The 26147-nt window shown below is 41.6% G+C and overlaps 1 protein-coding gene across 5 annotated transcripts in view; it reads left to right on the forward strand.

The window, feature by feature from the left end:
• Nucleotides 1-15877: 15877 nt before the first annotated feature.
• nap1l4b (nucleosome assembly protein 1-like 4b) overlaps nucleotides 15878-26147 on the forward strand; it is a 121132-nt gene continuing 110862 nt past the window's right edge. Inside the window, exon 1 of one of the 5 annotated variants that reach the window (XM_060838799.1) lies at nucleotides 15878-15972. Coding sequence is in view for 2 of the 5 variants with exons in the window: in XM_060838801.1 (XP_060694784.1) it covers nucleotides 16217-16223 (7 nt within the window). In the remaining 3 variants the exon portion in view is untranslated. Of the gene's footprint in view, nucleotides 15973-16085; nucleotides 16267-26147 lie in introns of those variants that run through there. The other 4 variants (XM_060838797.1, XM_060838801.1, XM_060838796.1 and 1 more) reach the window with 4 other exon arrangements.

Genomic DNA, 26147 nt, shown 5'->3' on the forward strand with positions numbered 1-26147 from the left:
TAGGTGAAAAGGAATTTCTTCTCCCTGAGGCCAATAGACTTTGGAATTCTCGCTTTCAGTACAGTGGAGACTGAGTAATTGAACACATTCAAGGTTGAGTTAGACTTTTGACAAGAGATGTTTTTATAGGTGAAGGCAGATAAAACATCGAACTATACAGCACAGGAACAGGCCGTTAGGCCCATGATGCTGTGCTGAATATGACGCCAAATTAAACATCCCTTCTGCCTGCCCTTGGTCCATAACCCTTCATTCCTTGCATAATCATGTGCTTATCTAAAAAGGTCCTTAAATGCATCTAACCTGCCTCCACCACCACCCTGGCAACATGCTCCATGCTCTCTGTGTAAAAAACTTGCCCCTCGCATTTCCTTTGAATTTTTTCCTTCACCTTAAATGCATACCCCCTACTGTTAGTCCTTTCAACTCTGGGAAAAAGATTCCGACTGTCAACCCAATCTACACATCTCAGTGTTCCAGGTGTGGTCTCACCAGTAGTTTGTACATTTGCAATACGGCTTCCCTATTCTTATTCTGAAACTCACTTGAAATAAGGGCCAATATTTATTAGCCTTCCTGATTATCGTCTGCACCTGTATGAAGATTTGTGTTTCATGCACAAGTATCGCCAAGTCCATTTGTACTGCAGCTTTCTGCCGTTTTCTCCAGAATAAAAGTCTGTTCTTTTGTTCTACTTTTCAAAAAAAAATGTTCTGATTCGGTATGTGGATGTACCGACTAGAGAAGGTGCAAAACTTGACCTACTCTTGGGAAATAAGTCAAGGTAAGTGACTGAGAAGTCAGTGGGGGAGCACTTTGGGGCCAACGACCATAATTCTATTAGTTTTAAAATAGTGATGGAAAAGGATAGACTGGTTGTCTGTTCGCTGAGCTGAGAGTTTGTGTTGCAGACGTTTCATCCCCTGTCTAGGTGACATCCTTAGTGCTTGGGAGCCTCCTATGAAGTGCTTCTGTGTTGTTTCCTCCGGCATTTATAGTGGTTTGCCTCCGCCGCTTCTGGTTGTCAGTTCCAGCTGTCCGCTGCAGTGGCCAGTATATTGGGTCCAGGTCGATGTGTTTGTTGATAGAATCCATGGATGAGTGCCATGCGTCTAGGAATTCCCTGGCTGTTCTCTGTTTGGCTTGTCCTAGAATAGTAGTGTTGTCCCAGTCGAACTCATGTTGCTTGTCATCTGCGTGTGTGGCTACTAAGGACAGCTGGTCGTGTCGTTTCGTGGCTAGTTGGTGTTCATGGATACGGATCGTTAGCTGTCTTCCTGTTTGTCCTATGTAGTGTTTATGTAGTCCTTGCACGGGATTTTGTACACTACGTTGGTTTTGCTTATGCTGGGTATCGTGTCCTTTGTCCTGGTGAGTTGTTGTCTGAGAGTGGCTGTTGATTTATGTGCTGTTATGAGTCCTAGTGGTCGTAGTAGTCTGGCTGTCAGTTTAGAAATGTTCTTGATGTATGGTAACGTGGCTAGTCCTTTGGGTTGTGGCATGTCCTCATTTTGTTGTCTTTCCCTTAGGCATCTGTTGATGAAATTGCGGGGGTATCCATTTTTGGCTAATACATTGTAGAGGTGTTCTTCTTCCTCTTTTTGCAGTTCTGGTGTGCTGCAGTGTGTTGTACTTGGTCTGTGTGTGTGGCTTTCCTGTATACCTTTATGGGGAATTCTCCGTTCGGTGTTCTCTGTACCATCATGTCTAGGAATGATAGGTTCACCATCTTTTGAAACTATAGACATAGTTTTTTCCTTGTCTACGTGTATATTTCTGGCTAAAGAACTACAGCAGAAACTGAAACACCTGATCAGCGGATCCAGACACTCTATACAGTCAACACAGAAATTCTTGGACATCAGAAATATACACATAGACAAGGAAGAAACTATGGTCTCATTCGATGGAACGGCACTGTTCACCTCTATCGACAAAACCAGAGAAACAATAGCCAACCTGCTGGACATACAGAACAGACAACAGGATGGTGAACCGATCAATAAAGACTGCATACTCAAACTACTGGACCTGTGCCTCACAACACACTTCACATTCAACAACCAAATATATGAACAAATCAACGGCACACCCATGGGCTCACCCATCTTTGGACTCATAGCAGAAGTGGTAATGCAAAGATTAGAACAAAGTCTGACCGCAAATTCAACCTAAACTCTAGGTCAGATATGTGGATGACACCTTTGTAATCATTAAAAACACAGAAATAGAGAACACACACAGGATCATCAATGCTACACTCACAGGAATCAGATTCATTAGAGAGGAAGAAAAGGACAACCAACTCCTATTCCTAGACGTGATGGTACAGAGAACATCAAACGGAGAATTCACCACAAAGGTATACAGGAAAGCCATACGCACAGGGTGCGGATGTTCGCATTTAAGGGAATGGCTGGAAAATGGGAAGCCTTCAAAAGTGAGATAACAAGAGTCCAGAGACAACATGTTCCTGTTAAAGTGAAAGGGAAGGCTGATAGGTGTAGGGAATGCTAGGTGGCTAGAGAAATTGAGGTTTTGGTCAAGAAAAAGAAAGCATATGTCAGGTATAGACAGCAGAGATCGATTGAATCCTTAGAAGGGTAGAAAGGCAGTAGGAATATACTTAATGAGAAATCAGAAGAGCAAAAAAGGGATATGAGATAGCTTTGGCAAATAGAGTTAAGAAGAACTCAAGGGATTTTATAAATACATTAAGGACAAAAGGATAATTAGGGAGAGAAGATCAGCAAGGCAGCCTAAGTGTGGAACTGCAGGATTTGGGGAGAAGATGAAAACGAGTATTTTGCATCAATATTTACGATGGAGAATGGCATGGAAGATAAAGAATGTGATGAAATAGATGATGACATCTTGAAAAATGTCCATATTACAGAGGAGAAGGTGGTGGATGTCTTAAATCGCATAAAAGGTTGATAAATCCTTTTAAATGTTGTAATTGTACCAGTCGCCATCACTTCCTGTGGTAGCTCATTCCATCCATGCACCACCCTCTGCGTGAAGAAGTTGCACCTTAGGTCCCTTTTATATCTTTCCCCTCTCACCCTAAACCTATGCCCTCTAGTCCTGGATTCCCCCCAATCCAGAGAAAAGACCTTGTCTATTTATCCTATCCATGCACCTCGTGATTTTATAAACCTCTATAAAGATACCACTCAGCCTCAGATGCTCCAGGGAAAACAGCCCCAGCCTGTTCAGCCTCTCCCTATAGCTCAAATCCACCAACCCTGGCAACATCCTTGTAAATCTTTTCTGAACCCTTTCAAGTTTCACAACATCCAGCCGATAGAAAGGCAACCAGAATTGCATGCAATATTCCAAAAGTGGCCCAACCAATATCCTGTACAGCTGCAACATGACCTCCCAACTCCTATACTCCATGCTCTGACCAATAAAGGAAAGCATACCAAATGCCTTCTTCACTATCCCATCTACCTACGACTCTACTTTCAAGGAATTATGAACGTACACTCCAAGATCTCTTTGTTCAGCAACACTCCCCCGGACCTTACCATTAAGTGTATAAGTCCCGCTAAGATTAGCTTTTCCAAAATGCAACACCTTGCATTTATCGAAATTAAACTCCATCTGCCACTCCTCAGCCCATTGGCCCATCTGATCAAGATCCTGTTGTACACTGAGGTAACATTCTTCGCTTCCTGATGAAGGGCTTATGCCCGAAACGTCGAATTTCCTGTTTCTTGGATGCTGCCTGACCTGCTGCGCTTTAACCAGCAACACATTTTCAGCTAACATTCTTCGCTGCCCACTACACCTCCAACTTTGGTGTCAACTGCAAACTTACTAACCATGCCTCCAATGGTCACATCCAAATCATTTATATAAATGAAGAAAAGTAATGGACCCAGCTTACTAACTATGCCTCCTATGTTTGCATTCAAATCACTTATATAAATGATGAAAGCAGTGGAGCCAGCACTGATTCTTGTGGCACACCACTGGTCACAGGCCTCCAGTCTGAAAAGCAACCTTCCACCACTACCCTCTGTCTTCTACCTTCGAACTCTATGGGAAGTTAGGAACGTGATTGCCGAGCCCCTTGCTGAGATTTTGAGATCATAGATAGTCACAGGTGAGGTATCAAAAGACAGGAGGTTGGCTAACATGGTGCCACTATTTAAGAAAGGTGGTAAGGAAAATCCAGGAAACTATAGACTGGTGAGCCTGACATCGATGGTGGTCAAGTTGTTGGAGGGAATCCTGAGGGATAGGATTTACATTTACATGTCTTTGAAAAAGCAAGTACTGATTAGGGATTGTCAGCATGGCTTTTTGCAGGGAAAATTATGTCTCACAAACTTGATTTGAGTTTTTTGAAGAAGTAACAAAAAGGGCAGAGCAGTGGATGTGATCTATATGGACTTCAGTAAGATGTTCGACAAGGTTCTTCATGGTGGACTGGTTAGCAAGATCAGATCACTTAGAATACAGGGAGAACTAGCCTGACGGATACAGAACTGGCTCAAAGAAGACAGCGGGTGGGGTTGGAGGGTTGCTTTTCAGACTGGAGGCCTGTGACCAGTGGTGTACCACAAGGATCAATGCTGGCTCCACTGCTTTCATCATTTATATAAGTGATTTGAATGCAAACATAGGAGGCATAGTTAGTAAGTTTGGAGATGACACCAAAATTGGAGGTGGAATTGACAGCGAAGAAGGTTACCTCAGAGTACAACAGGATCTTGATCAGATTGCCCAGATGGAGTTTAATTTAAATAAATGTGAGGTGCCCCATTTTGGAAAGGCAAATCAGGGCAGGACTTTTATATTTAATGGTAAGGTCCTGGGAAGTGTTGTTGAACAAAGAGACTTTGGAGCGCAGGTTCATAGTTCCTTGAAAGTTGGGTCACAGATAGAAAGGATAGTGAAGAAGGTGTTTATTTTGCTTTCCTTTATTAGTCAGAGCATTGAGTAGAGGAGTTGGGAGGTCATGTTGTGGCTCTATTGGACATTGTTTAGGCCACTTTTGGAATATTATATGCAATTCTGCTCTCCCTCGTATAGGGAGGATACTGTGAAACCTGAAAGGGTTCAGAAAAGAATTACAAGAATGTTGTTAGGGTTGGAGGATTTCAGCTGTAGGGAGAGGATGAATAAGCTAGGGTTGTTTACCCTGGAGCATTAGAGGCTGAGGTAACAGAGTTTTAAATAATCATGAGGGGCATGAATAAGGAAAGTGGACAAGGTATTTTCCCTGGGTTGGAGGATCCATAACTTTAGGGTGAGAGATGAAAGATTTAAAAGGGACTGAAGGGGCAACTTTTCCATGCAAAGGATGGTGCATGCATGGGATGAGCTGCCATAGGAAGTGGTGGAGGGTGGTACAATTACAACATTTAAAAAGCATCTGGATAGGTATATGAATAGGAATGGTTTAGAGAGATATTGGACAGGTGCTGGCAAATGGGACGAGATTAATTTAGGATTTCTGGCCAGCATGAATGAGTTGGACTGAAGGGTTTGCTTCCATGCTGTGCACCTCTATGATTCTATGAAGAACTTCACATTTTCACACATTTTATTCTATTTGACAACCTTTTGTCCACCTACTTAACATATGTAAATTGTTTGTATCCCTCTCACAACCAGACTTGTATTTCTGTGTTGTCTGCAAATTGGACTACAGTACCTTCGCTTCCTTCCTTCAAGTTATTAATATACATTGTAAACAGATGTAGTCGCAGCACTGATCCTTGTGGATGCCCACTGGTCACAGGTTGCCAACCTGAAAAAGAACCCCTTATCTCACTCACTGTTTTGTGCCCATTAGCAAATTCTCTTTCTGTGCCAATCCATTACCTCCAACACCATGAACTCTTATTATAACCTTTTGTGAGGTATCTTGTTGAAGATTTTTAGGTAGGAAGTCCAAATACAACACATGTACCAATTCTCCTCCGTCCACACTGATTGATACCTCTTCCAAAAATTCAATGAATTAGTTAAACATGATTTCTCTTTCATAAGCCATGCTGGACTTTCATTGATTAGATTTTAATTTTACAAATGTTCTGGTATTACTTGCTTAATAATTGATTGCAGTATTTTTCAACAATACATGTTAGGATAAGATGCTTATAATTACACGTTTTTAGCCTCCCTAAAATAGGGGTGTCCCACTGGCAGTTTTCAAATCACCTAACTGTTACAGCCAAACTGAACAGATTGCTGGTCTTATTGTTACTAGCCTAATTTAATGGTTTTTAAAGTTATGAATTTGAGTTGATAAGACACCTGTATCATCAGTGAACAGAGTACAATTCATGCTGTGCAAGACCCTATCCATGTCCACTGATACAATGTTCACCTCATATAAGACTCAATTCATTTCTACTGATACAACCCGATTAGTTTAACTGTACCAAGGTCATTCAACAGCTGTCTCATAGAAGTCACTGGAATTCATAATGCCTCAATGATTGCATTATAGTACCTTACAACTATTGTTCAACTCTGACATTAAGAAAATTTGTCAGACATTACAACTTGATAAATGCAAATCTCAATCAAATACATAACTCAGTCAAGGTTTCAAGATTAATTGTGCTGATCAATTTTATCTTAAAACAATTATATAAAATAAACTGGCTATTTGGCTAATTTTTAGCATCATAATAATGAGGCTAAATTTTACCATTAATCCACCTACATGTAGGCAAGCAGAAAGTAGAGTTAAGGCCACAATCAGATCAGCCATGATCTTATGGAGCAATGCAGCAGATTCTATGTCCCTGTTCCTGTAACTTACAAGTTCAGCTAATAATACGCGATTCGATAATTGCGGGGATAGATAGCATCCTCTGCAGTCAAAAAGTAGAATCCTGAAAGCTGTTTCCTGCTGATATAAGTGTGATGCATATCTCAAAGCTAGAACACAACTTGGAAAGGAAGATGGTAAATCCAATTGTCATGTTCCAAATTGAAAAACGTGTAATAAACAGGAAATCCTGCTAACAGAGTATCAAAGTTAGATTATAAATTAGAAGAGCAGAAATTGAAGGATTTTGTGATCTGAACTACACAAATTGGCATAGGAGCAGACAGATTAGGAGAAATTACAAGTGGTTAAAGGGTCAGGTATGGGAAAGCAATTTCCTTTTCATGAGATACTCTGGGACAGGAAGGAGCTGTAACAATCACCAAGCTCCAATTAAACAGGAATGGAACTCTTGACCAAGCAGAAAGGTGAAACAGGGGAGGTGACAAAGGCTGCAAGCTACCTGGATGTAGGAAGTATTCTACAAGAAAAATAAGCACTCTACACCTCAATAAAACAGGGGTACAAAGAATAGTGTAACGGAGGGTTTTGGTGGTAGGGCGCTAAATAGAGAGTTGTAGATCAGACAACTTTATGGCCAAATATAAAATGAAAGAGAATCCTATTAAAAATGAGTTGGAATGGTTATATAACAATGTGCACAATGTGTATAAGAAACAGACATTGGAGGTCATCATATTTTGGGACAAACCAGACATCATCAAAGACATGGCGACAAAAAAAAAATAAATACAGCAGGATATAGAGTAAAAGAGAGCAGATGGAATACAGTGCATTTTCTTGCAAGGGATAACATAGTAGACAGGGTAGTTAAGAAGGCATTTAGCTTGACGTTATTGCTTGAACCATTGCATACTTGATTAGATTACTTACAGTGTGGAAACAGGCCCTTTGGCCCAACAAGTCTACACCGACCTTCTGAAGAGCAACCCACCCAGACTCAATCCCCTACATTTACCCCTTCACCTAACACTACGGGAAATTCAGCATGGCCAATTCACCCTAACCTGCACATGTTTGGACTGTGGGAGGAAACCGGAGCATCCAGAGGAAACCCACGCATGGGAGTTGGGACATCAAATTCTACAGTCATTGATGAGGCCACTTTCAGCGTATATAGGAATTCCTGAAGAAGGGCTCATGCCCGAAACATCGATTCTCCTGCTCCTTGGATGCTGCCTGACCTGCTGCGCTTTTCCAGCAACACATTTTCAGCTCTGATCTCCAGCATCTGCAGTCCTCACTTTCTCCCAGATAAGGTAAATAGCAAAGCTTTCTTCCCCAGGGTGTGAGGGTTCATAACCATGGGACACATTTTTAAGGTGAGAAGAGAAAGATTTACAAGGGACCTTATGGTCAAATTTTTCACGCAGAGCGTGGTCATATGTGAAATGAACTGCTAGAGGGTGTGGTAGATGCAGGTAGTTATGACATTAGAAAGATACTTGGGTAGGTACACGAATCGGAAAGGTGTAGAGGGATATGGCCAAACATCAGACCAGTTTCGTTTTGGGAAATTTGCTTCAACTTGTCCATGCTGACCAAAAGGTCTGTCTCCATGCTGTGTGACTCTGAATCTCTAAGAGAGGTGAAGGAAGAAATATGAAGATAATGTAGGGAGTTGGGTAAAAGAAAGAAAAATAATAATCATGCTAGAATTAAAACACACCAATATTGATCAGAAGAGGTAATTAAAGGGTACAAGGGGATGGAGTCCCTAAAGTATATACAGGACGATTTTCTAAAAGAGTATGTGAAAAGCCCCACAGGGGAAGATTTACTAACAAATCCAATAACGGAGAATGAACCACAGGATGTAAGACAAGTAAAAAAAGCTGAGGAACAGTGGATGCTGAAAATCAGAAACAAAAACACAAATTACTGGAAAAACTCAGCAGCCCTTGCAGCAACTATGGAGAGAAAGCTGAGTTAATGTTTAAGGTTTAGTAGTAGAAACTAGGAGGGAAGACAAAAAATTTGGGAAGGCAAAGAGGAATTATGAATTTGAAATTGTGAAGTTAAACAAAATAACAAAATATTTGACAGGTAACAATGTAATAAATAATAATATTAGCATGAGAATAGGACCAATGAGAGATAGACAGGAAATGATCACAGATAATGATAGAAAAATGGTAGAAGCATTAACAATTATTTCAAATAAAGACAAAATGCTGGAAAAAACATAGCAAGTTTGACAGCATCTGTGGAGACAGAAACAAAATTAAACGTTTGAGTCAAAAATAACACAAGGTTATTACTGAAAAGTCAAAAAACAAAACAAGTTAGAGATATGGAGCACAGTTGGAAAAAATCTTAAAACAGCCAGCAAACCAAAGTTTAAATTTATTTCCCAAACTCATTACTTTACAGCAATACAAATCATGAGAAATTAGCCCTGTATATAAAATCTTTAACTTTGACAAAACTGAATCTCCCCAGTTCTTTTTATAGAAACAGACCCTTTGCTCCAATTTGTCCATGCCAACCAGATATCCTAAATTAATCTAGTCCCATTTGCCAGCACTTAGGCCATATCACTCTAAACCCTTCCAGATGCCTACTTTTATTGAAAAGTAGATTTTTAAAAATAATACAACAAATACAAAACAATACAATTCAAAACAGTACAAAGAACAGAAAATGAGTTTTAAAAAACCCAACCCACCCTCGTGTATAAATGTATAAATATATAAAGAAAATATATATTTAAAAAACCCAACTATTTAACTAAATAAATAATAACCAAACTAATAAATAGTAATAATTCAACTCAGCCAAACAAGACTCATACGTTCGCAGTTCCTCCTCCCTGGATATTCAACTCATAAAGCACAATATCCAGGTATTCCAAAAAGGGCTGCCATGTCTTATAAAAATTCTCAGTTTTGTGGTGTACCATACTTGTGAGAAAATCCAAGGGGATATGCTCCATTACAATCTTCCGCCAACCCGACAGGTCGGTGCAGGGGTGGGGGGGGGGGTTTGGATACCCAACCTAGCAAGGTATTCTTTCTTGCATAGAGAGTGAGGATGTTGAAAAGTTTTTTCTTATGCATATCTGTAGGCAATATACTGGACAGGCCAAGAAGAAGAAAAAAATCGAGTCCTTCTCCACCCTTACATTCATTTTGTTTGAAGCCTACCACAGGATCAGAGACAATGGGTAAAAGTACCCATACAACCTTGCACTTGGGACATGTTGAAGACAACCATGGTTTAAATTTTGTTAAATAGCCCAGAGCCAAGTGGACCTTGTGGAGAACCTTCAACTGCAAAGCATGGATCCTATTGCAAACTGATATCTTTCTTGCGTTTTCCCAAATATCTTCCTATGCCTCTGAGGAGACCTCAACATCTAGCTCTCTCTCCCACACCCTGCAGAGTCGATCGAACTCATCTGAGGGGGCACCCCCCCCAACTGATGATATAAAATGCTGACAGAAAGTGTACTCTTCGCACTGAGCACCTTCTTCTCTATGTCAGATTTGCAGGGATCAGTCAAAATTTTAGTCTTTTTTTGAATAAAATCCCTAACTTGAAAAAAACGAAAGATGTCCCTGTTAGATTGATCAGTTAGCACAGAAACACGATCTAAGGACATCATTGTGTCTCCCTCAAATAAATCGCCCACCCCTAGCTGCCCAATGTTTGAATCCTGAATCTATCATCACCGGTTGAAAATTCGGCGTACACAATAGGTGTAAGAGAAGATGTTTTGCCAATATTGCCACCCCTCTGCCAAATTGCCTTCCATGCTTTAACAGTATTGATAACTATTGGGTTATGGCAATATTCCCTAACTGTCCACATTTTGTCCAAAAAGAGCATACTAGTAAGGGGACACCCTGCCTGGGAGGTTTCAATACCTAACCATATTGAAACCATATCCTAATCATTCACGCAGGATAAAAGCGAGCTTAGTTGGTAGCTTTTAATGTCTGGGAGATCCACACCCCCCAATCTGTGAGGCAGTTGCAATTTAGCTAATTTAATGAGGGGCCACTTCATGATGCCAAATAAAAGCTGAACTAGCCACTCAGTTTCCTGAAATGTTTGCTTATTGAAAATTAGGGGGAGCATCTGTATAGGACAAAACAAACAGGGGAGAATATTTATCTTAATAAGTACTATCTGACCCGACCATTAGACCGGAAGTGCCTCCCATCTTTGAAGGTTTTGTTTGATTTGTCAAATAATTGAACAAAATTAGCTTTGAAAGCCTATCCAGAAGTGGAGTAATGAATATGCCCAAATGCACAAAACCCCCTGTGACCACATAAATGGAAATCGATATTCACCCTCAAGACCTAGCTCCTTCGTAAGACCACCCATAAGCATAGCCTCTGATTTTTCAAGATTAATCTTGTACCCCAAAAAGGCGCCAAACACACTGATGCATTGTATCAGGTGAGGCACTGTAACTGCTGAATTTAACAAAGAAAAAGGTATCTTCCGCCCTCAAAAAAAGTATGTTATTTTGACCCCACTTCTGGAGCTGATATATTCGAATGGCCTCCGTCAATGGTTTAATTACCAACATAAAAAGCAGTGGTGAAAGGGGACAGCCCTGCCGGCTGCCCCTAAAAATATTAAAGTTGTTTGCTTGTACCCTGTTGGTGATGACCACCGCGAGAGGGCCAACGTAGAAAACCTTTACCCATCTTATAAAGACTTTGTCCAAACCCATCCACTCCAGAGTATAGAAAAGGTTACGGCAACTCAACTCGGTCAAATACTTTCTGTGCATCTAGAGAAATCACCAATCCTTGTATTGACTGTTGTTGACATGCTTGAATTACATTAAGCAGCCTCCGAACATTATTGGAGGATCTGCAGTACTTTATGAAGCTTGTCTGGTCCTCTTTGACAATAGAAGGTAACACAGTTTCTGGCTGTAACACAAGAGTCTTAGAGAGGATTTTAAAGTCCACATTTAAGAGTGAAATGGGCCTGTACGAAGGACAGTCCTCCAGGACCTTCCCCAATAAGTGAAATATTGGCCTCTCTCAGAGATGGCAGGAGACAATCATGGCTGTATGAGTCATGAAACATGTTAAGCATTGGGCCTGACAAGATGTTTATAAATTCCTTATAGAATTCGCTGGGAAGTCAGTCAGAACCGGGCGCTTTTCCACTCTGAAGTTGCTTCACAGCCTCCTGCAACTCTTGTTCTGATAACGGGGCATTGAGAAAAGACCCTTGTTCGGGGGTCATGCCTGGGAGCTCCAGATCCTTGATAAAGGACTCCATTTGCCCCACTCCTCCTTACAACTCTCAGTTGGTAATAACTTAAGAGTAAAATCTCTGGAATGCCACATTAATCTTTTTGGAGTCATGTGTTAGGTTCCCAGACCCTTCCCTAATTGCCATAATGGCTTGAGGGGCGCTCCTCTTCCTGGCATGATGTGCTAAGTATTTACCTGGCTTGTCACCATGTGCATATAATCTTTGCTTTACAAAAGCCAGCTCCTTCTTTGCTGTCTGCGTGAACACTGATTTCAATGCAGACCACAGCGCCGTAATCCTCTGTAGCTTGACCAACAAGGGCCTGTCAAAGTAGTCTTCTCAGCTGCTTTCAACAGTGCATCAAGGAGACATTGCTACGTACCCTTCTGCCGCTTCCTACTGGCAGAGTAGGAAATAACTAACCCCTCGCTTTGGCAGTTTCCAAAGGATGGATGGGCTACTAACCAAGCCTGAGTTAATGTCTACGAACACCCAAAGTTCCCGAGAGAAGTACTCCACAAACTTATTATCCTTGAGGATAATAGGATCCATTTGCCAGTGCCTCAAACCCACCGTAACCTCCTTAATCTTAACTAACAGATACACTGGAGCGTGATCGGATATGGTGATATTACCAATTGTACAAGATGCCACCAAGTCCAGGGTTGCCATGGTGGGGGGGGGGGGGGGGGGGGGGTCATAAAAAAAATCTATCCTGGTGTGACATCTGTGTGCATTGGAAAATAACGTAAATTCCCTGCCTGTAGGGTGGAGGCACCTCCAGATGTTCACCAACCCTAACTCCACACACAGATCCGCTAATTGTTTAGTTTGTACAGAGGGTTTCGGGGGGCCTTTGGCCAACCTGTCTACTGTGGGATCCATGAGACAGTTAAAATCTCTCCCTATAATGATGTGCCGGGACTCGAGACTGATCAGTTTGGAGAACGCATCTATCAAACATTTGAAGGGATGGGCCAGAGGGCAATAAACATTTAAAACACCATGTTCTTCCTCATTTATCAGGGCTTTGAGAATTACAAACCACCCGTGTGTGTCTTTAACACACTCTAGTAACTTCAATGGGAGATTCCTCCTAACCAATATAGAAACTCCCCTACTTCTGGTATTACAAGAAGAAAAGTAAACCCGATCAAAACCATTCTGCTGTAGTTTCAAATGCTCCCTATCATCTCAATGTGTCTCCTGTAACAAAGCAATATCCATCTTCTCCTTTCTAAGACTCAAAACAACTTTCTTCCTGTTAATTGGTGAGTGATTCTCCTTGATATTCTAGGTACACCATTTAATCAAGTCATTCTGCAGTAACATTTAAATTCCAGAGAGGAGGAACTCGAACCGCAAATCACCGCGTATTAGTGTCACAAGATCCATCAAACATAAAAATTATATAAACTTAAACCACTAATGTTAACAAACTTACAAAGCGATCTAAGATTATATACAACAAAAAACAAAAAGCAAACCAACATATAAAGTGCCAACAGTGCTGAATGGGGGACCCCCTGCCTAAAGTGGGCAACCAACCATCCTAAAACCCAATTTCCCATCCCGCTGCCAGGACTGCAGCCTGGGCATTTAAATACTTGAACCAGGCATAAACTGCCTGTAAGTAGGCATCTAGCCATCCCAACCATTTTCCCTCCTCCTAGCTAGAGCTGCACCACAAACACAAGCAGAAAAGAAAGAAAATACACATGGAATAGCAAGGTGAATAAAGAATTTTTTTAAAATAAAAGGGGTAAATACCCCACCCATCCTTTGGTATAACTTAACTTAGAGATTGAGAGTACACATCTCAGCTGCCGTAAACCAGATTATTCCCAATTTAAAAAATGGAAATGAAAGCCCCAACCAGGCTTCCCCTGTTTTTTTTTAAAAAGAAAAAACAAAGACATATCCAAAAAACACTACTATTTGTAGATACTAAATTGTTCAGATTAGGTTAATTTGCCCACAAAGTCTTTTGCCTTCTCCGACATGTCAAAGAGATGTATGGATCCATCTGAGGTGATTGAGGCACCGCCGGATACCTCAGAGTGCTGGATCCCAAGCTCCCTCAGTCTTCTCTTGACACAGTCAAAGGATTTTCTTTTCTGGATCACTGTCGCTAAGAAGCGCTGGATGAACATGATCTTAGAGCCCTCGTACATTAGGGCAATTGGATCCTTCCCCTGGATTCTGGAAGCATCCACGATTCTCTTTTTATCTCTATAATGATGAAACCACACCAAGAGAGGAAGTGGACATTGACCCAAACCTGACCTCCATGCCGTGACCCAGTGAGCCCTCTCAATCTTCAAGGCTCTCATTCCAGCTTCAACTTAAGGAAGTTCTGCAACCAGTCCTCAATAAATTCCACCGGCCACTCACCTTCCTTACCCTCTGGCAGACCGACGATCTGAATTTTTTTCTCCTGACCCTGTTCTAAAGATCTTCCACTTGGTCATGCAAATTACAGACCTGCATCTCCAGGGCTTGGATCCTTTCCTTGGAGGAACTGATATCAGCTTCCACCTCTGTGAAAGTTCAACCTCATCTGTCCTTTTTTCCAGGTCTCCCAGCTGTTGTTCATGCTTCTGCAGCATGATAAGAGATCGGGGCCAGCTTCTCCTCTATCTGCTTACCCAATATCTTGTCTATTCATCCTATCCATGCCGCTCATGATTTTATAAACCTCTAGAAGGTCAGTCCTCAGCCCCTGATATTCTAGAGAAAACAGCCCAATGTCTTTTCAAACTCTCCCTGTAGCTCAAACCCTCCAACCCTGGCAATATCCTTGTAAATCTTTTCTGAACTCTTTCAAGTTTCACAGCATCCTTTCAATAGGACAGAGACCAGAATTTGTACACAATATTCCAAATGTGGCCAAATCAATGTCCAGTACAGCTGTAACACAACTTCCTAATTCCTGTAATCAATTCTCTGACAAATAAAGGAAAGCATACTAAACATCTTCTTCAACATTCCATCTACTTGAGGCTCCACTGTCAAAGAACTATGAACCGGCACTCCAAGGACTCTTTGTTCAGCAATATTCCCCAGGACTTTATCATTAAGTGCATAAGTATCCCCCACTTTGGCTTTCCAAAATGCAGCACCTCACATTTATCTAAATTAAACTCCAACTGCCATTCCTTGGCCCGTTGGTCCCATTATATTTTGCATGAATACTCACAAATGTTTCCAGTTTTTAATAATTTACAGATTTTTAATTAAACCTGATCTAAAAGTTGTACAAACTACTACTTTTGTACTGAGGTCAAGGGTGCTTTCCCTGAATTGTTCAATGTCCCTGTTCAAGAGAGAAGTGGCTTCTGACCCCTCAGTCAAGTCTTGTTTGAACTGCCCAAAAACTTTCAAACGCTGAACTTCCAAAGCTAAAAATCAATCCTTGATTGTTCTGCACCAAAACCAAATTAAATGATCTTAATGTTTGCCCCACTTTTGGTAAGTCACCACAATAAATACAATCTTCCATCTTCACTCCAGAGGTCCCTTCTCGCAGACATATGGTGGATCAGGACACAATCTTGCAAGGAATGTCTGCCTTATTACGAAAAGTGACAAAGTCTATATGTTAGTGATTCTAAAATATAGACTCTAAATGTTGTAGTGCGGAATTCAGACACCTTTCATTGCAAAACAAAGTAAATGAAAACATTTTTTTATGACGCCTCGTAATCTTGAAGGGAGGTGTGCCTCAGCGACTAATTGTCAAATCCTGGTGTCTCCCGGACAAACCTGCATATTCACAAAATCAAGGAAGCACATGTTTTGCACTTCCATTGCGCCTTTCGTCAGCGTTGGACGTCTCACGCCTTCCCACGGAACCATCAGAACTGGCCGGTTACTGTACTCTGTAGATCATAGCGTCTCTCCGAAAGCTCTATTTTTAGCCGGTAAATTAAAATTCGGTTGCCTTTAAGAGCCCACAACTCCGGCACCCAGCATACGCGCGGTCTCTAATTGGCCAGTTCCGTGCTCTCTGACGTCAGATGGGGTTGCAGCGGCGGGCGACGACCAATGGGAAGTGGCCTCTTTGGCGTTCGCCATTAGCGCGCGGTGGTTACTGTGAGGCGGACGGGCGGGAGCAACGGTTGCGGAGCGCAGGTACCGGTGAGGGAGGGAAGAATCGATGGATAGATGAACGGTTAGAGGCCCAGGCCGCGGGGGACAGGGATTGTCGGGAGAAGGTGAAAGCTTCACGTGTTGCAGGGGCATATAGGGTGGAGGGGCCTCGGAGTTCGGGCCCCCATTGCAGACCAGCTCTAAGCTGCGTGTTGCGCTGAATTTGATGCTTTGTGGTTGAATGTTTACAGTGGCCGCAGTGCGGTGTTTGCTAGACAGGTTTGTTTCAAAGTAACTAACACACTTGTACGGAAGCCCATCTAGATTTCTGTATAAGAGGCTTCAAATGCTCTGAAGCTTTTAGTCCAGTTGAAAAAGAATGCTAGCAGGATCTTACTTTTACCATCTGTTCCACATGCGTAAGGTATCGGCTTTCTTTACATACCCCCCCCTCCCGAAAAAAAATTCTCCGGCATAAAGTCAGCATTACTTATCCAGTCCCTTCAGTTCCTAAGAAGAGTCGCATTTGACTTGAAACGTTAACACTGTTTTTCTGCACACACGCTGTCAAGACCTACTAAGTTTCTCAGTGTTTTAATTTTGAATCTCGAGCATTTATAGTGTTTTGCTTTTAATTATTAACATGGAACTGTTTTGATACCTTCAAGTAATTCACAGTTTGATGATTTGATTGTTTAAACTTCCAAAGCAGTTTTAAAATTTGCGAATTTATGGATCAATTGTGGTCGCCTTTAAGTGTGCATTTGTTAAAGACTGAAACAGAAATAAAAACTGGAAAAGCTCAGCAGGTCTGGCAGCATTTGTGGAGAGAAGTTAGTTAATGTTTTGGATCATAGAATCATAGCTGAGTGACCCTTCCACCTCTTTCTCTTAATGGATGCAGTCAGACCTGCTGACCTTTTCCAGCAGTTTCTACTTTTGTTTCTGACTTACAGCATCTGCAGCTCTTTCAGTTTTTATTAAGAACTAAAGGCTGTTGGTTAGTAGACATGTATGGCCACCATTAGTTTTGAGAAGTATTTATTTTGACTTGTTAAAAATGTCGAAACTATTTTGACACTTGTAATATTCATCTGGAATGCAGGTGGTGTTTGTTTTCCAATGAAAATATGAAGCAATATTTATTTCATTGTCTCTGTGCTCCATATAAATTGTAAAATTAATATGCATTTATTAGTATTTATTGGTATTTGGATTGGTGATTGTACCTTACTGTATTTTTTCCAAATCCACATGATAAATACATGCAAGGTGAACATATTACAAAGCTCTGTTCACTTGAGGGGTATTACATTGTGGAAGTAACAGGGAATTAAAATAAGGCCAAGTTAGCTAAATCAGCTGGAGTAAATGATTCTGCTGTATCATTTGACGCTGAATAGGAAATACTACTTGATCATCTTTCCTCAACTAGTCCTATCAAAACATGAAATTTTCAAAAGCTTAATATGGTGGTGATGGTGTGACATTGCTGTGCATAATTTGGCAGTTGTATTTGCATGTATTATAAACTGCTTTTTGAAAGTAATTGGTTGAAATGCTTAGAGATGTTCTGAGTATAAAAGGTACTGCATAAATGTGAGCAATTGGCCATTGATTTTTTTCTCTAGATATGCCAAAGCATTTCTCAACCAATTAATTAGTTTTCAGTTACGTTCTGCATTTTGATGGCTATGGCTGAAGCCACAGCCAATCTGAGAACAGAGTTCCGAGGACACATGTGAATGAGCAGTTAACGTATATTTTTGTAACCTTTGAGACGGAAGCAAATACAAAACAATAGGAGAACTCTATGACAATTTAGTGCCATGAGTCTTTTAGATATACATAGAGGTGGGTCTTCATATTATTTTAAATCAAAAAAAGCTGCCGTGACAAACTTCTGTCCATCCTTAAGCACTGTGCGAAATGTGTTATACTAGATTTATGTACTTCAAGCTATGACGTTGTCCTGAAACTGCGCCCCATTGACTCAAGAGTGTCTATCTATTTCATAAATCTGAAAAGCATGGGGACAGTGTAGGCCATTTAGTACCTCAATTCTGGATTAATGGTGCTAGAAGAGCACAGCGGTTCAGGCAGCATCCGAGGAGCAATAAAGTCGACGTTTTGGGCAAAGAGGGAGGCCATCTGGTGTGTTCTGTTAGAGACCGCTATTTCCCTTCCCACATGGTTAAAGATGCCCTCCAACTCATCTCGTCCACATCCCGCACCTCTGCCCTCAGACCCCACACCTCCAATCGTAACAAGGACAGAACGCCCCTGGTGCTCACCTTCCAACCTACAAACTTTTGTATAAACCAGATCATCTGCCGACGTTTCCAAAATGACCCGACCACCCCTTTCCACCTTCCACAAAGACCGTTCCCTCCGTGACTACCTGGTCAGGTCCACACCCCCCTACAACCCACTCTCCCATCCTGGCACCTTCCCCTGCCACCGCAGGAATTGTAAAACCTGCGTCCTCGCCTCCATCCAAGGCCCTAAAGAAGCCTTCCACATCCATCAAAGTTTTACCTGCATATCCACCAATAACATTTATTGTATCCGTTGCTCCCGATGCGGTCTCCTCTACATTGGAGAGACTGGATGCCTCCTAGCAGAGCGCTTTAGGGAACATCTCCGAGACATCCACACCAGTCAACCACACCGCCCCGTGGCCCAACATTTCAACTCCCCCTCCCAATCTGTCGAGGACATGGAGGTCCTGGGCCTCCTTCACCGCCGCTCCCTCACCACCAGACGCCTGGAGGAAGAACGCCTCATCTTTCACCTCAGAACACTTCAACCCCAGGGCATCAATGTGGACTTCAACAGTTTCCTCATTTCCTCTTCCCCCACCTCACCCTAGTTCCAAACTTCCAGATCAGCACTGTCCCCATGACTTGTCCTACCTAGCTATCTTCTTTTCCACCTGTCCATTCCACCTCCTCCCTGACCTATTGCCTTTATCCCCTTCCCCACTCACCTATTGTACTCTATGCTACTTTCTCCACACCCCCACCCTCTTCTAGCTTATCTCTCCACCCTTCAGGCTCTCTGCCTTTATTCCTGATGAAGGGCTTTTGCCTGAAACGTCGATTTCACTGCTCCTTGGATGCTGCCTGAACTGCTGTGCTCTTCCAACACCATTAATCCAGAATCTGGTTTCCAGCATCTGCAGTTATTGTTTTTACCTACATTTAGTGCCTCAAGTCTGTTCCACCATCTAATAAGATCAACATTGATCTGACAATCCCTCAAAACCACTTTACTGCCTTTTCCTCATGAAACTTGCTACCTCTACTGATCACGAATTTATCTATCTCCAACTTAAAAACCCACAGCTCTTTCACAAGAAGTTCCAAAGCCACCCAACCTTCATAGAAGAAATTCCTACTCATCTTAATCTTAAATTGAAGCCCCTTTTATTCTGAGGCCATGCCCTCTGGTCTTACACTCTCATGCATGGAAACATGCTCTCGACTGTTAACTTGCCTAATATCTCAAGAATCCTGTATGTGTCAGAGATCGCCTTTCTTTCTTCTCAACTGGGTCCCAACTTATTTAACTTTTGCTTATAAGACAGTCCTTCACATCAGAGGTCATTGTTTGTTAATTTCTGAACATTTGTTTTAGTGTGATTTTATAGTTGATAACTAATTTTTAAAATCTCATTATGCAGTAGAATATTGATAAGTCTACTTCACCTAAAAATACATTTATTTTCTCCCTTCTCAAAATGTTGATCTCCTTTAGACATATAGTCATGTGGGCAATGGTTATCACCCTAGATTTTTCTGGGATAGTTTTGAATCATAAGTCAACCTTATTAAGTTTTGGTAGAAGTTTCAAGAATGATTCATAATCAGTTCATTTTCTTCTGTGTGTGAATTTAACAAGAGCAGTAAGACAGGAAGTTACAAGTGGCAAAGCTGATTCTACACCAGATTTGTTGCTGTTGTCTAATCACATGGTGCTTTTAGGCCTTTGAATGTCCTGTATGAAAATGATCACCTCAAACAGCAAAAACAGTGTACAGTTTATTTACTCCCCAAACAACTTAATATCCTTTTTAACCTACCCTTCACCCCACAGTGTGAAGAACTTTTGTAGGATTTATAATCAGAAACATGCCATTTAACCGAAACCATCCATATTTGTTTATACTCCTTTAATCTTCTTCGTCTTTTCTCATTTAAATCTACTATTTTAGCCATCTATTACCCATAGTCCCTGCATAAATAATCTGTACTATACTTTTCAGTTACTACTTATGATAGAGAGCTCCAAGTTCTTACCACTCTGGATGAAGAAGTTTCTTCTTGTTTTCCTACTGGATTTCTTGGTAACTTTTGTATTGGTAGTTTCTGGTTATGTCCTTCCTCACAAGAGGAAAATTCTCTCTGTACCAATGCTAACAAAACTGTTCATAATTTTCAGATCTTGTCTAGATTATCTGTCATCCACTTTTTGAACAGAGAAGTGACCCAGTCTGTTCATCCTTTCATGTGATGTGTATCTGTGCATTTCTGGCAATATCCTTGAGTCATCTTTGCAATCTCTCATGTATGTTTACATTCAGTTTACAGTGTTATGGTCTGGGTTGAAATTATTAGTACTCTGTTTCTTTCTCCTTCCAGTTGTCCAATAGTTAGAGATTGTTATCCTGGAACTGTCAGTTTAGGAATGTAAGAACATAAATGATTGTAGAGAAATTGGCCACTCAAACCTGTCCATGCTTGAATGGATGATCAGCCTCAACTTCACTTTGCTGCCCATTCCTCCTGTACCTAAATTCACTGAGAGCAAATAAAATAAAGAATCGCAATTGCTGGACCTTTGAAACAAGCAAAGTTTAGAAGGAGAGTCACTGGACTTGAAATGGTAATCCTTTTTCTTCTCCAAGAATGCTGCCAGACCTACTGAGTTCCTCCAGCAAGTTGAGATGGTTTTTATTCCTGAGTTCAAAAAATATTGATTTAAATCTTGACTATACTCCATGATGAAGTATTTGTATCCTTTTGCTCCACAATTCTGAAGATTCCACAGCCTTCTAAGTGACGAAATTTCTCATCATCTGCTCCAATAGGATTCTGGGCAATCCAAGATGGAGGTCGGGAAAAATTTCTGGCTGCTCCTTTTTTTTAGGTATTTTACGTGTTGGAGGTGATTTCCTCAAATTCCACGAGCAGCAATTACTGTTTTATAAGCTATTGCATTGTTTTGGGACTTTTTGCTGGACATCGGAGTGCGCCTGGGAAAATAAACAAACAGCGAAGTTCACAACCTGTTTGGGAGAGGTCACAGCACAGAAACAGATAAGTGGGTATTTTAAGCATAGCCTTACAGTCATTTTGCAGTATTGAGTCGAGTGGGTTCTTCCTTATGTTTTATTGAGATATGTCTCTTGATTAAATTTAAAATACAAGCCAAAAGTATTAATTTAACTGGAAGCTCTTGTCGAATGTGGGAGTTTGGGGGAATTTACAGGTTACTGAAGAATATATCTGCAATAAATGCTGTTGGTTGCGAATCCTATCAGATTGAATGGATTGGTTGGAGACACAGTTAGAGACAATGAGGAATTTACAACAGCAAGGGGATGTGATGGGTGGCAGTTATAGGAAAGGGGAAAAAGTCACAGATACCGTCACACAAATGGGTTAACTCCAGGAAAGATAAGCGAGGTAGGTAGTTAGTGCAGGAGTCGTCTGTGGCTATCCCCATTGCAAGCAAGTATGCTGTTTTGGAAATTGTAGGGGGTGGATGGATTCTCAGGGGAACATAGCAAGAACAGCCAAGTTTCTGGTATTGAGACTGAGCCAGTCTCAATACCGTCGCTCTAATGCGATGAGGAGTACGTCTGATACCAAACGCTTGATTGTATTAAGGGACTCTCTAGTTCAAGGTACAGACAATGTTTCTGTTAGTGAGTTTTGAGAAGATTTGTAGCTCAGTTTCTGTGGCCAGCAGCGAAAAATCAGAATGGTGTGTTGCTTCCCTGGTGCCAGGATCAAGGGTGTCTCAGAAAGGGTGCAGAATGTTTTCAAGGAGGAGAGGGGCCAGCAAGAGATCATTGTACACATTTGAACCAATGACATTGGAAGGGAAAAGGTTGAGACTCGGAAGGGAGATTAGAGAGTTAGGCAGGAATTTAAAAAGGAGGTCCTCGAGAGTAGTAATATCTAGATTACTCCCAATGCTACGAGCCAATGAGGGTAGGAATAGGAGGATAGAGCAGATGGATGCATGGCTGAGGAGCTGGTGTATGGGAGAAGGATTCACATTTTTGGATCATTGGAAGATTTTTTTGGGGGGGGTTGAAGTGACCTGTACAAAAAGGACTGATTGCACCTATATTGTAAGGGGACTAATATATTGGCAGGGAGATTTCCTCGAGCTGCTCAGGAGGATTTAAACTAGTAAGGTGGGGTGGTGGTGGGAGGGGTTAACCCAGGGAGATTGTGAAGAAAGAGATCAATCTGAGACTGGTATGGTTGAGAACAAAGGCGAGTCAAACAGTCAGGCCAGACAAAGACAAAGCAGAGAACAAAGTAGGATTGATAAATTAAATTCAAGAGGCCTAACAGGGAAGGCAGATGAACTCAGGGCATGGTTAGGAACATGGGACTGGGATATCATAGTACTTACAGAAACATGGCTCAGGGATGGGCAGGACTGGCAGCTTAACGTTCCAGAATACAAATGCTACAGGAAGGACAGAAGGGGGGTGGGGCAAGAGTGGAGAGGGGGACAAGAGTGGAGAGGGAGTGGAGTTTTTGATGAGGGATAGCATTACAGCTGTACTGAGAGGATATTCCCAGAAATATATCCAGGGAAGTTATTTGAGGAATAAGAAAGGGATGATCACCATATTGGGATTGTATTATAGACCCCCTAATAGTCAGAGGAAAATTGAGAAACAAATTTGTAAGGAAATCTGTTGTCTGTAAGAATAGTAGGGTGGTTATGGTAGGGGATTTTAACTTTCCAAACATAGACTGGGGCTACCATAGTGCTAAGAGTTTAGATGGAGAGGAATTTAAGTAATTATAAGACAGTTTTCTGATTCAGTATGTGGATGTACCTTCTAGAGAAGGTGCAAAGCTTGATCTACTCTTGGTAAATGAGGTAGAGCAGACGCCTGAGGTGTCTAAGGGAGAGCATTTTGGGGCCAGCGACCATAATTCTATTAGTTTTAAAATAATGATGGAAGAAGGTAGACCAGATCTAAAAGTTGAAGTTCTAAATTGAAGAAAAACCAATTTTGACTGTATTAGGCAAGAACTTTCAAACGCTGATTGGAGGCAGATGTTCGCAGGTAAAGGGACAGCTGGAAAATGGGAAGCCTTCAGAAATGAGATAACGGGAGTGCAGAGAAAGTGTATTCCTGTTAGGTAAAAGGAAATGCTGGTAGGTATGGGGAATGCTGGATGACTAAAGAAATCGAGGGTTTGCTTAAGAAAAAGAAGGAAGCATGTGTCAGGCATCAACAATAGATCGAGTGAATCCTTAGAGTATGCAGGCACTAGGAATATACTTAAGAGAAATCAGGAGGGCACAAAGGGGACATGAAATAGCTTTGGCAAATAGAGTTAACGAGAAGCCAAAGGGTTTTTACAAATACGTTAAGGACAAAAGGGTAGCTCGGGAGAGAATAGGGCACCTCAAAGATCAGCAAGGCGCCCTGTATGTAGAGTCGCAGGAGATGGCAGAGATACTAAACAAGTAATTTGCATCAGTATTTAGTGTGGAAAAGGACATGGGAGATGTAAAATGTACGGAAATAGATGGTGACACCTTGCAAAATGTCCATATTACAGAGGAGGAAGTGCTGGATGTCTTGAAACGCATAAATGTGGATAAATCTCCAGGACCTGATCAGGTGTACCCTCGAGCTCTGTGAGAAGCTAGGGAAGTGATTGGGCCTCTTACAGAGATATTTGTATAATTGACAGACACAGATGAAGTGTTGGAAGAGTGGAGGTTGGTTAATGTGGTGCCGCTGTTTTAAGAAAGATGGTAAGGACAAGCCAAGGAATTAAAGACCAGTGGGCCTGACATTGGTGGTGCGCAAGTTGTTGGAGGGAATCCTGAGGGACGGGATGTACACATATTTGGAAAGGCAAGGACTGATTAGGGATAGTCTACATGGCTTTGTCCACGGGAAATCATGTCTCATAAACTTGGTTGAGAGTTTTTTGAAGAAGTAACAAAGAGGATTGATGAGGGCGGAGCAGTGGACATGATCTGTATGGATGTCAGTAAGGCGTTCGACAAGGTTCACCCATGGGAGACTGGTGAGCAAGGTGAGATCTCATGGAATTCAGGGAGAACTAGCCAGGGAGAACTGGACACAGAACTGGCTCAAAGCAGAAGACAGAAGTTGGTGGTGGAGAAGTTTTTCAGACTGGAGGCCTGTGACCAGTGGAGTGCCTCAAGGATCGGTGCTGTGTCCACTACATTTTTGACATTTATATAAATGATTTGGATGCAAGTAAAAGAGATATAGTTAGTAAGTTTGCAGATGACACCAAAATTGGAGGTATAGTGGACAGTGAAGAAGATTACCTCAGATTATAATGGGATCTTGATCAGATGGGTCAATGGGCTGATGAGTAGCAGACGGAGTTTAATTTAGATAAATGTGAGGTGCTGCATTTTGGGAAAGCAAATCTTTGCATGACTTATACACAATGGTAAGGTTCTAGGGGGTGTTGCTGAACAAAGAGACCTTGCAGTGCGGGTTCATAGCTCCATGAAAGTGGAATCGCAGGTAGATAGGATAGTGAAGAAGGCGTTTAGTATGCTTTCCTCTATTGGTCAGAGTATTGAGTACAGGTGTTGGGAGTACATGTTCCGCGTGTACAGGATATTGGTTACGCCATTGTTGGAATATTCCGGAGGATGTTGTGAAACTGGATGTTGCCAGGATTGGAGGATTTGAGCTGGAGGGGGAGGTTGAATAGGTCGAGGCTGTTTTCACTGGAACGTCGGAGGCTGAGGGGTGACCTTAGACAAGTTTATAAAATTATGACAGGCATGGATAGGATAAAAAGACAAAGTCTTTTCCATGGTGTGTGGGAGTCCAGAACTAGAGGGTATAGGTTTAGGGTGGGAGGGGAAAGATATAAAAGAGACCTAAGGGGCGACTCATGCAGAGGAATGAGCTGCCAGAGGAAGTGGTGGAGGTTAATACAATTGCAACATGTAAAAGGCATCTGGATGGGTATATGAATAGGAAGGGTTTGGAGGAATATGGGTTGGGTGCTAGCAGGTGTGATTAGATTGGGTTGGGATATCTGGTCGGCATGGACAAGTTAGACTGAAGGGTCTGTTTCCATGCTATACATCTCTATGATTCTAAATAACTGTTTTTCTGAGACTGTAGGTTACCCAGCCAGAACCAAAAACAACCCTTTTGCTTTCTGCCAGATAGCAGAATCTTGTCTGTTTCAATAATTCCAAACTCCAGAGAGTATTAACCCAATTTACTCTGCTTCAGGTCTTGGGACAGCCCTCTTACCCAACAAGCTAGTGAACCTTTGCTGTACTGCCTCCAAACGTAGTATATTTGTCCTTGAATATAGAGACCAAAACTTTGTGCAGTATTTCAAGGTATAGTCTCACCAAAGTCCTCTATAATTGTAGCAAGACTTCTGGTCCTTGTATTTTAGTACTTTTGCAATGTTAATCTGTTTTGTTCATTGACCAACTTTTATCCACGTTAATATTACCCCATACCAAGAGCTCTATTCCTGTGTAATAAAAGATAAAGTTGCTATCGCCCTCCCAGACCGTAGGGCTGCTATTCTTATTAGAGACAGATGACTCGTAGTTTAAGTGTCACCAAGACTCGGACAGGGGTAGAGATTGAAAAGGAGAATCCTTCATGGTCAGCTGAGCAGGTGTGAGATGTATTAGTCGCTTGTATGGCAGCTAATTGAACACCTTCTTAAAAAAAAATCTATATGGCTTCCATCCACTGTCTCTCATATATCTA

The sequence above is a fragment of the Hemiscyllium ocellatum genome, chromosome 18 (assembly GCF_020745735.1).
Source record: "Hemiscyllium ocellatum isolate sHemOce1 chromosome 18, sHemOce1.pat.X.cur, whole genome shotgun sequence".
NCBI classification, from domain to species: domain Eukaryota; kingdom Metazoa; phylum Chordata; class Chondrichthyes; order Orectolobiformes; family Hemiscylliidae; genus Hemiscyllium; species Hemiscyllium ocellatum.